The sequence below is a fragment of the Coturnix japonica genome, chromosome Z, assembly GCF_001577835.2.
Source record: "Coturnix japonica isolate 7356 chromosome Z, Coturnix japonica 2.1, whole genome shotgun sequence".
In the NCBI taxonomy this organism is placed as follows: domain Eukaryota; kingdom Metazoa; phylum Chordata; class Aves; order Galliformes; family Phasianidae; genus Coturnix; species Coturnix japonica.
This window is the reverse complement of record NC_029547.1, coordinates 27,821,463-27,836,383: the sequence shown is the minus strand read 5'-3', so window position 1 is coordinate 27,836,383 and position 14,921 is coordinate 27,821,463. Positions and strand designations below refer to the sequence as shown.

Below are 14,921 nucleotides of genomic sequence, written 5' to 3'. Positions count from 1 at the left end.
CTCATCAGTGCTGACTGAACTGAATTTAATTGAAATTAAATTGCAAGGAATTTTTTAAGCAAAAAGGAAGTGAAAGCAGGACACAACATACTGCATAACTGTGGTAAAACTGCTGCTTTAGCCATTGATGTGGGAAAACAAATTTTTTATTTGAAAAATAATTACTGCTTTCTTCTTTGTAGATAAATGGGCAAATACTCTATGGAAGGACTCACCAGAATGCTTCATCCATAATCAAATGTGCTCCATCTAAAGTGAAAATAATCTTTATTAGGTAAGTTCCTATTTAAAAAATAAAAAAAATAAAAAATAAAGTATTTGAATATACTCAGGTTCCTGCACCAATAGTGCTTTTGTTTTATTTTTAATTTTGGGGAGATTGGTATGCTTTTGAGCCCAGTCCATAGGAACTGTTAAAAATATCTTGTGTTTCTGTTTTGATATTTGCATCGTTAATACCAAAAATAATGCAGAAGAAAGAGCCAGACTTAAACATGCTCTAAGTAATATGGTGTTATTTTACTATATTCTATAACTGAATCTCTTGTAGAAATAAAGATGCAGTAAATCAGATGGCTGTTTGCCCTGCAAAGTCAGTAGAGGCTTTACCCTGTTCTTCAGAGACACTTCTGAGCCAAGAGGTTAAGTAAATTTTGTTTTTTTTTATCATCTGACTGACATTCTGACATTGTTCTAGATAGACATGTGCCCTGTATACCCAGCAAATATTGCACATGGTGTAGAAATTCAATGGAAAAATAGAAGAGTTTTAGTACAGGTGCTACATTTACTATACCTTGATCTGTTCTACTTTGTGTTCATCTGAATTACAAAGTAAGTGTAGTATTCCTGTGAAGGAAGTCACAGCAGTTTAAATGGATTCATAAAATGATCAGATCCACTTCTTCTGTTGAAAATGTTAATGATGAAAATAGCTGCTCACATTTATATTTTCATTATTAGATTGATACTTCTACATGCTCTGGTGTTTCTCCTGACTTCAGTTCATACAGAAATATTCAGCATGTGGAACTCCCTAAGGTATGTGCTGAGAATTAAATTGACACCAGCCATATTTGTATTTACCAGCTTGCTTTTTTATAATGGAATCCCTCAAGGTGAACAAACTTTGTCCCTTATGTACTGGAAGTCAGACTGGGGATTTCTAGAGTCCTTTTATTCTTCCTTTCTTTTGAGTGAACAAAAAACTTCCCAGATGTTATACCTTCCTTGAAAATATGAGGCGGTTTTCTAACATCGTGTATATTTGCCAAATGCTGTGTGTTGAAGAAGTCATCTCCTGACCTAGTTTTAAAATTTTCAGTAACTAGCTGCTTTGGTTGAACACAGAGAGAGAGGTTTTATGATGCTCTATCTGTTAAATCATTGCCTGAGTTGTTGCAAGTAAATTAATAATCAGCAGATCATGAGCACTAAATTTCACTCCCCAACAATATATATTTGCTGAAACTGTGCAGCTAGAAGAAAATGGCCAAGTGTTTTCTACCTGTGAAACTGCCAAGTGAAGGGTGGAAAACTCTCCTGCTTACTGGCATGGAGAAGACTGCTACATTTAGTCCTTATGTGTCCATAAGGATAGAGTTTGTCTCCATGGTAGGTACCTAGACTTTCCGTGTTAATCAGTACAGTATCTTGTGGATTAAGGTATCCAGATTATTCACTTTTTTCTAAAAACACTGGGGAGATTTCACTCTGTCACATTTACTAATTTAAAAGGAAGAGCATACCTGTATGCCCATCTCTGTATTTTCCATTTCTATATTTTTGTTTTTTGTTTTTCTGTGTGAATTTAAGTTTTGTTTGGCTCATTCAGTAGTTTCCAAATGTTTTGTGTTGCTGCTAAAAAGGCTAATGGCATTTCAGGCTACATTAGGCAAATTAGGTCAAAAGAGGCAATCGTTCCCCTCTAGCTGGTGTTGGTATGGCTGCACATGGAGTGATGTGTCAAATTTTGGATCCTTTGGTATGACTGAAACATTGATCCACTGGAAAGAATCCAACAGAGGACCACCAAAATGATCAAGGAACAGAATCACTTCTCCCTTGAAGAGAGGTGCAGAGAGGTGACACTGCTCCTCCTGGAAGGAGTCCCAGAGGGAACTTATCATTGTATAAATACCTGTAGGGAGAGTGAAAAGAGCCAGGCCCTTTCGTTGGTGCCCAGTTCCAGGACAAGACTCAGTGGATGCAAACAGGAACCCAGGTGGTTCAATTCGAACATCAGGAAGCACTTTTGTACTGTACAGGTGAACAAGCACTAGAACAGGTTAGGTTGTTCAGAGTGGTAGTGGAGTCTCTTTTCAGGGGTATCTCTGAAAGCTACCTAGACATGTTCCTGGGCAGTCTGCTCTAGTTAGCCATACTTCAGCAAAAGTTAGGATAGGAGCCTCCAGAGGTCCCTTCCAATCTCAGCTATTCTCTGATTCTATAGTTCTTCCAGTTTATGAATTCAACAACTGAAGGTATTTGAGCCTCAGAGTTTCAGAAGAAAGGGGTTTGAATTTAGAATTGCTTCAGATTTATCTTGGTAAGCAATATGCTATTAATAGAGTGGGAAAATCTGCTATTTCAGGAATAGTTAAAAGAAAACATTGATGCATTGGGAGGACCCAAACTTCTGTTGTTTCTGCAGTCTTCACTAGTCTTTTGTGAATGTATTGTAACATTCTGATAAGTGCAGTACCTAACCAATTGCTCATTTCTGTTTATCCCAGGATGAAGGAGGTTTGGGAATTGCCATTAGTGAAGAAGACACAGACAGCGGAGTAGTTATTAAGAGCTTAACAGATCATGGTGCAGCAGCAAAGGTGTGAAAATATTTTAGATCCATATGAAAATATATATGTACATATTTACTAGCACAGAGTTTATATTTATTTTTCTATTTTATTTCCAGGATGGAAGAATCAAAGTTGGGGATCAGATCCTGGCAGTGGATGATGAAATTGTTGTGGGCTATCCAGTAGAAAAGGTGCTTCTGAATTGTAGAATATTGTAGAAATCACACCACTAAATTTAGGCAATGATTATGTCTCAAACAAACTTGTGAGGTTTTGGTGACTCTAACTACATTTTAAAAGTTGGCTAAAGTACCAAAGATCCACAGTTTTTTCCTGGATAAAGAAACTACTGCAGTTATAGAGTAAGCTAAAGCCTACATAGGTAAATAGTCTTTGTCTTTACTACGGATGTAATTTTTTTTCTTGTTTTGCATCTAATGAGTAAGAAGCACCTAGTGCTGGGATAAGAGGTATGAACTTTAACTGAATCTTGTCTCTTCATAACTACTCCACTTTAAAAGTATTAGAAACAGTGAAATCAATATGTCTGTATTTCAAACAAGAGAGTTGCTTCAGTGCTGAATCAGGTCATGAACTGAGCTTATATATGTGAAGTGCCTGTAACAAACATGTTGTTATATTCCAAGCCTGATATTTCAACACTATGGCAAAAGCTATTTCCATTCATAAGTACTGATATTTATAATTGATAGATAGATTTTACTAACGTCCAGCTCACTGAACACAGATTAGGCTCTTTAATGAATTAAGGAGGGCGTTTTTCTAGTATCTGCCTTGTCACCCAGAAAAGTGATTCTTTTGGCACAAGAAGATTACTTTCCGTTCAGTAAGAAGCAATTAGCAGAGTATCCATCTTATTCTCTGAGAGCACTGCTGTGTCGCAAGCAGTAGATATCTAAGCAGTACTGAAATTATTTGCAGGGAAATGGAAAAAGTTTGAGAGAAAGGAGGAACAGACTGAGCAAGGTTTCATTTCTTAAAAAAAAAATAATAATAATAATAATTGGAATGTTTAGAAGGATTTGATGCCTGTGAGACAGTAGTGAACATTGAATTAGTTCACCATCTCCTGAAATTAGAGTATGAGTTTGATCCCATTCTGTTTTACATCTCAGTATTATCCTTTTCCTTCTGTAGTTCAGATAATATTTTCAGTTTTTCCTTCCACCTGCGTTTCTGACTAAGAAGCTTGTATGGCACTACTGTGCTTTGATAAAAAACTGTTGATTTTCTGATATTGATTTTTATGGGATGTTAGTTGGGTTCCACCCAAGCATTAAAAGACAACACTACTTTTCTGATCTTCTTGCTAATTGCTAGAAACGTAGTACCTGTCCAGAGAAACTGTCCGTAGGTAACCATGTTGTCATGTGGTATATTTCATCAGAGTTCTATAGAAGGTAATTGAATAACTTCATCAGGCGCACAAACATCAATATTTATCAATACTAATTGAGAAGAAAATTTGCAGAACAGTGGCTTCTAGCAGTTTGGAGGAAGTTCTTTTCCCATGTTTTTCTTTTACAATAGGAAGTCCAACTACATTCTTTACCATTTTTTCTTTATATCATTCAGTTCATCAATCTCCTGAAGTCATCCAAAAATACGGTGAAACTTACAATCAACGCAGCAGAGGCTGATAGCCAAACTGTAGCACCAGTCCTCTCCAGCACTGCACCAGCAGAGAGGAGGAATATCCAGCCACCAACAGCTGTTTGCTCTTCCAACTCACCAGAACCAGAAGCAATTAAAAGTAAGATTCTTGTGTGTCTTATTTCACAACAACTACGAGATAAGAATGACGAACCCGCTAGTAAACAAGTTTTGGGTTTTTTTGTATGCATGTGACTGTCGGCTGAGCTTCACTTTCTAGTACTTCCAGGTTAAAGAGCAATCTAAATAATGCAATGAGAATCCACAATGAAGACTTACCTCTTGCCTTCCCATGTACCTACTTGTAGAAGTGGATGGATGGAGGGATTTCCTCTTTTGTCTCAAAGCCTGTGCAGCAAATGCTCGGGTCATGGTTGCCTGCAATGAAGTGGGAGTAATTTCCTTTAAATCAGAGAAATTCACATAATCTTTCCAGGAGCAGAGCAATGAGTTATGTTTTTCCAGTGTTTAATGCTAGCCAGATTTGACTAGAGCCTCTTGGCTAGAGATGCCACTGATGGATGATGTTTACTGATTGAGCAACACAGCACTAAGAAGCTACTAAAAGTTTAATTGAATGATGAACGTATTGAAGGCAATTTATATGTACATCACAAAAAGTGTTACTGAGTCACATTTCTGTTGTTTGTTATTTGCAGTAATTTTGGTACACAGTTACATCACTGATAAGGAAACAATACACAGCTGAAATCTTTCACTCTGTATAGATCTAGTCCCTCTTTCTCTAATCTTCCATACCATAATTTATGGACAAAAAAATGATGGAGGTGTTGTCAGTGTCCCCTCTAGCATTCCCGGGTTGTGATTGAAACTTGATTTCACCACTGTTTGTAGGGATGTACAGTACAGTTCTTGAAAGATCTTTTCTGTCTTCATCCTCGAGTTGATTGTATAACCTAGTCTCCAGTTTTCTTCTACCAAATCTATCCTTTCCCTGCAGATGAGGGAGCACTGGCACAGATTGCCTAAAGAATTTGTGGTGTCTCCCTCCTTGAAGATCTTCAAAAGCCACCTGAACATAGAACTGGGTAGCCTTCTCTGAGTGTTCCTTCTTCAACAGAGGTGTTGGACTAGATGACCTCTGGAGGTCCCTTCCAATCTCAACCTGTTCTTCACTTCTGTAACAGTTTCTTATCATACAACAAACAGCTTGCATATCAGAAGGCTTTAACCTTCAATAGTCTTGAGTGCTCTTCTGCTTCCCTTCAGAGGCCAGACCTACTTGTTTTGAAGCTTACTGTTCCTACTGAACTAATTTCTCACACAATACAAAAATGTTTGTGTAATAGAAATGCTTATCTCTGAACGATCAAACCCTCTTTTAGTTTCAGTGGTACTTGTTTCAATTATTTACCCTTTAAAATGTCTAAAAAGGACTTACATGCTTGATTTTAATTTCTGGAAAGCTCTTTAAAGCCCATGAGACATCAGCGATAGAGATGATGTTAACATCCCAGACATTCTGATTGCTGGTTCTTTCCTTTAATTATTACATGATATATCCTCCTAGCATTTTTAGGTTTTTAGGTTCTTTCTCATGGTGCAGGTCTGAGTCTGAGGTAGAATACTTATATGGACCTTGACTTAGCCCCTTATAGAAGGATTTGGTTGACATCCTTTTATCCATGTGTGTAGTATATAGTATGCACTCTATCTGTGATCTGCATTGCAGACTTGCTGGTATAAGTGTTTAAATTGAATTATCTCCTTTAACTCTCTGAACTGTGAGAATGAAGTAGTACAAATACAGTACATTTTATATAATACTGTCTCCATTAATTCAAAGCTATGGTCCACTTACTTAATGCCATAGAAACTGGACAACCACTGTTAAAACCATTGGACAGTACTTGTTGGAGAGGGAGAACGGCATTATGTGGGCATTTTGAAATAAGGATGTTATCAGTAGATTGACTGTTGGGTCGTTACTGTTAAGCTGTTGGTCAACTCTCATAATGATATTGTAAAATCACTCTTCTAATACCAAGCCATCTTGCTGTAACTAGGATGTTATACTGTTGTTTTAGATACGAGCAGGTCTTCAACTCCAGCCACCCTAGCTTCTGACCCAGCTACTTGTCCCATTATTCCTGGATGTGAAACAACCATTGATATCTCCAAAGGACAAACTGGTCTTGGTCTGAGCATTGTTGGAGGAACAGACACTTTGTTGGTGGGTTGAAAAAATATATGTAATTCACATGAATTAATAATAATTAAATTTAAATGTCTGTTAGATTTTATCTTCCTTTCTTTCTGCAGCATTTATAAAAAGATACTAAAAAAAAGAAGTAAGGAAAAATTATGTTTGAAATTGGAAGTATAAGTGAACTTCTTGAATATTTTGGTAATTTTTTTATCATTTTTCTGGCTGTTTATTACTGCTGAATTTTAGAAGAAATTTTCTATAGCTCTTGCTTCTTGGCTAGGGGAATTTTCTTCCAGCATGCAACTTATTTTTGTTACAGGGAGCAATCATTATCCATGAAGTGTATGAAGAAGGAGCAGCTTCAAAAGATGGGAGACTCTGGGCTGGGGATCAGATATTAGAGGTACAGTGGTTGATTTTATCACTTTATTGTCATTTGCTATCTAGACATTTGTCTGTTGGATAGTCCTGCATAGTCTACCATTTCATTATAGGTGAATGGAATTGACCTCAGGAGTGCCACACATGATGAAGCAATAAATGTTCTCCGACAGACTCCCCAAAAAGTTCGTCTGACTGTGTACAGAGATGAGGCTCAGTACAAGGAGGAAGACATGTATGATGTACTCATGATAGAGCTCCAGAAGAAGCCTGGCAAAGGCCTTGGGCTGAGTATAGTTGGGAAAAGGTATGAATATACAAAGACAGTCAATATCTGGAACTTGTTGGGCAGGCTTGTTTTTCTTTGGTGTGCAGTGCTCAGTCTCTGTGGCCTTTATTGACAGCACATTTTGTTTTTATGCCATTCCTAGAGGAACCAGCCCAGAAAAACCAAGATGATGCTCAATGCATTCCCAATTACAAGCCATTAAAATAACACTTAAACAATATAGTAATAGAGAATGCATGTGTTTTTGCAGAAATGATACAGGGGTGTTCGTGTCAGACATCGTCAAAGGTGGAATAGCAGATACAGATGGGAGACTGATGCAAGGAGATCAGATATTAACTGTGAATGGAGAAGATGTTCGAAACGCTAACCAGGAGGCCGTTGCAGCTTTGCTAAAGGTATCAAGAAAACAGGAGATGATTAAAAGTGAAGAGCTGAAATCCAGATTTTTTGAAAGTTTGAGTTTTATTCAGACTGTATTCAGATTCTTCCTGCAGTGTCAGTGGGGATGAACTTTGGATCTGAATTTAATTTCCTGAAATGGTCAGATTTTCATAGTTTCTCTGATGAAAATAGGAATAGTGGGAGTACAGGCCCCTATACATTTAGAAGGGAATAAAAGGCCATTAGTTAGATACAGCATTAAGTTTTAGGTTGCTCTGTTTTCTTAAAAAAAAAAAAAAAAAAAAAAAAAAAAAAAGATTTGTTTAGCTGTCTCACATTTTAAAAAAGCTATTAAGAATAGAGAAGTTATTGGAGTAGTTTTTCCAAAAAGTGATTACTTACAAAGTTCATGTTACCTTTTTTTTCCCTGCTTATGTCTGTTGTCACCTTACATCAACTAAATGCTATAATGCCTTTCTCACTGATCTGTGAGATTGTGAATGTATTCCACTATTACAGTTCTTTGAAAAATGTCATCTTGAAAGTATGTGTTGACATTACTACTTAGAAATGAAAACTACTTATTGAGAAAAGGTAACAAATAGGGTTTCTTATATAATCCTTGTGTCTGTACTGGAATGCTATACAACCCTGCAAATAATATCATTCAATCACAACTGGTATGATTCTGATTCTCCCATGGTCTTTGTCTGTACAGTTTTCATTATATACAGTTGTTAACATTATATTTTACCCTCTGTCCCTATATTTTCTTCTACAAAGTAAATACTGTCATAAACTTTAATTTTTTGGGTACTAGAGATATATCATGACTTTTTCTTTAGTGTTCATTAGGTACGGTACGACTGGAGGTTGGAAGAATAAAAGCTGGTCCATTCCACTCTGAGAGGAGAACATCCCAGAGCAGCCAGGTTTGTAACTATGAAAACACTTAGTTTGGAAGAAATAAAATGGGATGGAATAATGAAAGCAAATAAAAAGAACTGATTTTATGATGACAGTGATTTTCCAGACACCTGATCCAAGATGAACAAAAGTAGTAAATTTGGGATTCGATTAGATGTTTTGGGAAAATTTTTCTTTCAGAGGGTGGTGAGGTGCTGAAGCAGGTTGACCAGAAAAGTTGTGGATCTCACATCCCTGGAGGCATTCAAGGCTAGGCTGGATGGGGCTCTGGGAAGCCTGTTCTCATGAATAATTTAGAGGTTGGCAACTGCGCCCATACCAGAGGGTTGGAAGTAGTTGATCTTTAAGGTCCTTTCCAACCCATTTTATGGTTCTGCATCATTTGCAGATTTTTGTTAGCTCTTTTTTGTATTTATTTTAGTTTGTTATCTGTTAAATACACAGTCCAGCCTAGAGTTTACTCCAAAAATAGCTCTTCTGTATTGTCTAGAGTGACTTTTAGGATTCCTGTTTGTGAAGCTGGGTCAACTGTTAGTGTCCTCAATACTAGAACAAATTTGAGTGGACACTGAATCTCTTTGATACCTTAGCAATGGAATGGAGCGTTGTCCCAGTAAATCTGGTGAATTTCTCCATTCCTTTCATATCGTTACCATAATCTTGGTCAACAAAAGCAGGAAATCTGCACTCTTTTCATTAGATTTGTCCTAAGTTTATTTGTTTTGTCACTGGTTAACTGTAGAGTATTACAGCTCACATCAGTTTCTGCATCTGAATGCATGTTTAATGGGATAGCAGCTCTCACTATGTTTTTTTGCAGGTCTTTCTGTCAAGATTTCCAGTAGGAACAATTTCTGAAAACTCACTAGTTACCTTAGTACTTTTTGTAGTTATAAATTGAATATGCAGATGAATGTAGTTAAACAGGGACTTTTTCTTAAGTTTGTAGTGAGTTGGTTAAGACTGGATAAGGACTGAAATGTCTCTTCAAAAAGGGATAATGCCAATCCAGTTGATAACATGCAAGTTCTGCATGGTCTTAATTTAAGCTGTTGGTCAAGGGGAGGCTTACCACATTAATGCTTTTAAAGAGTCTGTACGAGTGAGCTATGTTGTTCCTTTATATTGTCTTGCAGGTGTGGTGAAAATTTTTCAGGAAATGTGTAGGTGAACTTGAGTGGAGAACCTAGTTTTAGCTGATGGAGTGTCTGAAAGAATGTGAGATACACATGGGGATGCATAAAGTTCTGTCTTATGTTATTTCCCTATCATGGTAATAGTGTCTGTCTTTTTTTGCCAGATGGTCTCCATGAGCTGATAGAATGTGTGGGAATAGGAGTACAGTCCGGTCCTCGAAAGCATAACATTTCATGGGGCTTTAGTCACCCAATCTCTGTTGTTGTAATGGTGTTTCAAACAAGGAGCTGTATGTAGTGTCCAAGAGGTATATGGAGGTTCAGTGTGTCAGCTTTAACTGTGCACAGAAAAAGTAGCAGTAAAATGCAGCAATATGCACTGAATACAGTGGCATGTAATTTTACTTCTATCAAGCTGGGAGTCTGAAGCAGCTCAGTAATCCCAGTTTAACATTATATTTAGGTCAGTGAAGGAAGTGGCAGTCTCTCATCCTTCAGCATTGGAGCTTCAGCTTCCAGCCCACCTGAGGTCTTTGAAAGTAGTCTGAAGAAGAATACTGGTAAGATTTCTTTGGTCTTTCCTCTGGTTTATATCTGTGAATTGATAAACGAGATATTCTCTAATACTTTGTTCCTATATACTATAGAATTGACAGTGTCCAATATTGAAGTGCCAAAGGAGCGGTTATTATCCTGTATGTTGTGTATCCCTTCAAATTACTTGTAAAAATCTAAGGCTGTTACACCAACAGTCTAGATGATGAGGGTCTAAATTTACCCAGAATTTTTTATTTAATCTGAGAATATGGAATAATTATGCTCTATCTCATTTTTGGGAAATACATGGTCTGTTCTGGACACTGTGTAGTTTAATTATTTAGATCCCTCCAAAATAATGCCTCCTGTTTTGTTTTTTGTTTTTTTCCATGGAAACTAAAACAGATACAAACACAGTAAAACTGTTTGGTAGAGCAAATTCTGATCTACAGAACATTATTTTTCAACATAGTCACCTACATTAATAGTCTACTAATGTACAAATCTGCACCACTGAAAGTGACCCGTTATGTCACAGCAGCTATGATTGTGTTATCATTAGAAAAAATGTTGCTCATACAGTCCATCTTCACTGGCCCAAACAGATAGAAATCAGAAGGCACCAAATCTGGACTATATGATGGGCATGGTACAACAGTCCAGCCAAGACTGGCAATGTGCTCCATAGTCTTCAAACTGGTGTGAGGCCTGGCATTATCATGTTGCAAGAGAAAAATTGTCTTCTCTGGCCTGACTCTGGAAGCTTAAGCCTTCAGCTTAATCAGCATGGTGAAGGAACTGTTAGTGTTGATGGTTTGTCTGTGTTGTTGGAAATCAGAAGGATCACCCATTTTCTATTACAAAAGACAGTCCACATTACCTTACCCACTGAAGACTGTGTCTTGAATATTCTTATTCTTCAGTTGAGAATTTATGTGTTACCATTCCATGGACTGACTCATTTGTCACCTGTAATGTTGTGATCCAGGAAACTGTCACCTTCATCCTTGTATGTCCTGACATATTTGCTTATTATGTTCTTTCTATTCCTGTAAGCATTTATGGGACCCATCTAGTGAAATTCCAATGCTGTCACCATCCTTTCCAACAAAGTGCAACTGATAATCAGCTCTGTACACAGTTCCCTGGTTATAATTGGCCAGTGTGTGTAGATAAGCTGATCAGTGTTTTCTAATGTGAAATTTGTGCATGGCTACCCAGAACATGGCTTGTCTTTCACATTGCAGACATGAGCTGCCTCACTGTGCTCACATCCACTGTTTGGTCTCCATAAACATTCAGCAAACATTGATGAAAGTCAATAGGTGCCTTTTTTCCTGCATTAGTTCCTTATGTTCTCTTGTGCACTTTCATACCATTTTGTCAGACTGCCCCTTTGCTGCCATCTGTCACAGGGCAAGAGAATGTAATGGAATACTGACTCCCAGTTCAACCTCTATTACAGTGCCATCAACATCTGTCTCTGATATCATGGGCCAACATAATAAAATATTAGCAGCTTTTGTAGAATAGATGTGGACTAGATCTCCAGTGGTCAGATTTACAATAATGTGACTTCTGAGCTGAGTATTGCAGTCAAATAATAGGGGTTTTTTGGTTATATTTGGGTATTACCTACTGATATTAATCCAGGCATCTTTGGAATTGAGAGAATGATTGGCTTTCTCTGCTGTTCTAGAAGTATTTCAATCTTATTGTTATTAATAGTATTTAAATCCTATTAACAACTAATTTCAAAAACTTTAAAAAACATATAATAGCAGAAAGTTTGAATCACTGTCATGTTTTGGACAACTTAAATAGAAAAATTTTCTTAAGATGATAGTTCACCTTTTCTTTTTAATCTGTTTTACAGCAACTTCTGAAATACAGGGACTAAGAACAGTTGAAATAAAAAAGGTAAGTTATAGGAGTTTGTGTGGTAACAGTTAATTTTTTTACAGTGTGATTTCCAATGCTTTTATGTAAAATAAGTGTGATTTACGCCATCAAATTTTAAGCAAAGGGGAAGAGAATTATAGTATATTATAGTATGATCTAGTTCTACTTTTATCAGATGGAGTTAAATCTAGACTGAGTTTTAGTGAAGATATGGGAATTGTACTAAATGTTCAAGTCAGTTGTTTTGGATTTTGTATCTATTTTGACATGTATTGTTATGGCTTTTACATGACAACTTCTAGCTTTTCAACTGGAATTCCGTTGACTGCTGTTATTTGTAGGAGCATGAGAGCTAAGCTGCAGACTATTTCTGATTGTCTAAAACATGTGTGGTTTTTTATTTGATTGTGCCTGGTATCTCATTTTCTTGATTGCAGGATTGTGTTTAGCAATTCTCTTTATACAGTAGAATCTGTTAATATCAATTTATGATAGTGGTTTCGGTGATTACATAGTTGAGTGTTTTACAGCAGTGAATAGCTAGTTTTGTTCTGATGTTTAGGAGGCTAATACTAGGAGATTAATGCTAAAGGATGACCAGTCTCGTGTGTACAGTTTTCTTTGCCCAGACATGCTGATTTCTGTAAGTAGTCGGTTTGGCAAAAAAAAACTACAGATGAGACAGCAAATCATCACCTGCTGCTACATACAGCGTTCTTTGTGCTTTCCTCAAATGGATTAACTTTAAAAGTTGGCTTGAAGCAAAGTCGTTTTGATTTTCATAAAATAGGATTTGTAAGATAAGCCTGCAATTCTGTATGTATTTTTCCTTCCAGAAAAATTTAATCTTTTTTTCTTATGACAATAACAGGGCCCAGCAGATTCACTAGGAGTGAGCATTGCTGGAGGTGTAGGAAGTCCTCTTGGAGATATTCCTATATTTATTGCCATGATGCATCCCAATGGAGTTGCGGCTCAGACTCAGAAACTCAGGGTAAGTTAACCATTAATGTTGTAGTTTCAGTGCAGAAGAGATGATTCACAGTGTTGGATTACTACATGCTGCAGCTAGTTCTGGCTCCATCAAAATTCATTCTCTTTAAGTGTTTCCTATTGTAATACTCTTGATACAGTATATAACAGCCATAGTAATTATTACATGCAGTATTATGTAGCTGTTAGCATCATACAACTCAAATTATTGGCTGTTCTCACCCAGCATCAAATCACCTTGAGATACACAATGAATATCCCCATCCTCCTACATTACCCACCAAGTGCACCCAAGTCCTTGTGCAATTGCAGTCCCACAAATGGACATACACTGCTTTCAGCATAGTCTTTAACAGTCCATTCTATGATTGGATTTTAGCAGGGCTGGTGCATGAAAAGGGATGTGATATATCCACTCAAAGCCATGCTCTTCGCCTCAAATGTTAACAAGGTTGTTTCAGAATGAGTCCCATTTTCTGACTCAGTTCTTTCTGAGATGCTGCGTCTCCACAAGACTTTCTTTTTAAGGTCCAGATTAGTATTTCAGGTGGTGGTATGGGAGATAGGATTTTTCCAGCCATCCTGTAGTTGCTTCCATTGTAAGCGCGTGGCATTTGCTGTTGTGAGTTTATGAGGGCGTGATACAATCCACCTGCCAGGCCTCCCTCTATTTATATTTCAGCCATCATCCTCCATACCAAAGAGGCTTTATCTGCTTGGCTTGCTTAATTGCAGCACGTTTCACATTCATGGATAACCTGTTCAGTAGTGTCCACTGTCAAGTCTACCTCTTGATCCTAAGCCTGTCTGTAGGTTGCCTCTCTTTCTTGATGGCTTGAAATGTCAGTGGCCCACTGAAGTCCAAATTATTCACCCGTATGTTGCCTCTCCAGATTTAATTGAGCCTCTTCAATTCTAATAGCCTTATCCTCCTGTTTTTCAGTAGCCTGGCTTTTGGGTACACAGGCATCTACCTGACAAACTTACAAACATGTTGTCTACCCAGGCAACAAAATCTTTCCCTGATGCAGCAGCCCAGATGGGTTTGCCTCTATGCTGCCAGTTTTTATGCTTTGCTTGCTGTAACTATCCTCTGGGCATTTGCCCCCTCCCAGGACTCACTATGGAGGTAGAGCACTGCAATTTCTCTTGTTCAGCAATATCTAAAGCCAGCTGGATGGCCTTCACTTCTGCAAATTGGCTCAATTCACCTCCTTTTGTAGCTTCTGCAACTCATTGAGTAGGGCTCCAAAGGGTAGCCTTCCACCTCTGACACTTTTCCACATTATGACAGGACCCATAAGTGAACAAGGCATGTTTCTTCTCATTTTCTGGCAGTTTATTATATAGTGGAGCCTCTTCAGCATGTGTCACCTCCTCTTCTGGCAATATTCTGAAATCTTTGCCTTCAGCCTGGTCCAATATCACTTCTAAGATTCCTAGAATTCCTTCTTTGAGCCTATTGTGTGGCCAGTGTCAGATGTAGCAATTGTTCAATTGGTCACATCCATGCAGCCTGATGACATCCATCCTGCCCTTTTATTGCTAAGAACTGGATCTCCCCTGCAGGCCTCTTAACTTTTGCTTCATGGCATAACTGTTCTAGCATGTCTGGCACTGCAGCACATTTCAGTGATGTGACTTCATTCAGGCCACAATAGCCCATTGTGAAATTCTAATAGAGGGTGGAGGCTATCACTGTCCATATAGGGCTATTGATAGGTGAC

The 14,921-nt window shown here is 37.7% G+C and overlaps 1 protein-coding gene across 1 annotated transcript in view; it reads left to right on the top strand.

Moving 5' to 3' along the window:
• MPDZ (multiple PDZ domain crumbs cell polarity complex component) overlaps positions 1-14,921 on the top strand; it is a 92,000-nt gene that overhangs the window by 70,084 nt on the left and 6,995 nt on the right. Inside the window, 14 exon segments of the mRNA XM_032441256.1 lie at positions 183-274; positions 551-641; positions 964-1,041; positions 2,736-2,828; positions 2,918-2,992; positions 4,398-4,575; positions 6,524-6,669; positions 6,965-7,048; positions 7,140-7,333; positions 7,566-7,713; positions 8,545-8,631; positions 10,226-10,322; positions 12,176-12,219; positions 13,073-13,195. Of these exon segments, the coding sequence (XP_032297147.1) occupies positions 183-274; positions 551-641; positions 964-1,041; positions 2,736-2,828; positions 2,918-2,992; positions 4,398-4,575; positions 6,524-6,669; positions 6,965-7,048; positions 7,140-7,333; positions 7,566-7,713; positions 8,545-8,631; positions 10,226-10,322; positions 12,176-12,219; positions 13,073-13,195 (1,530 nt within the window).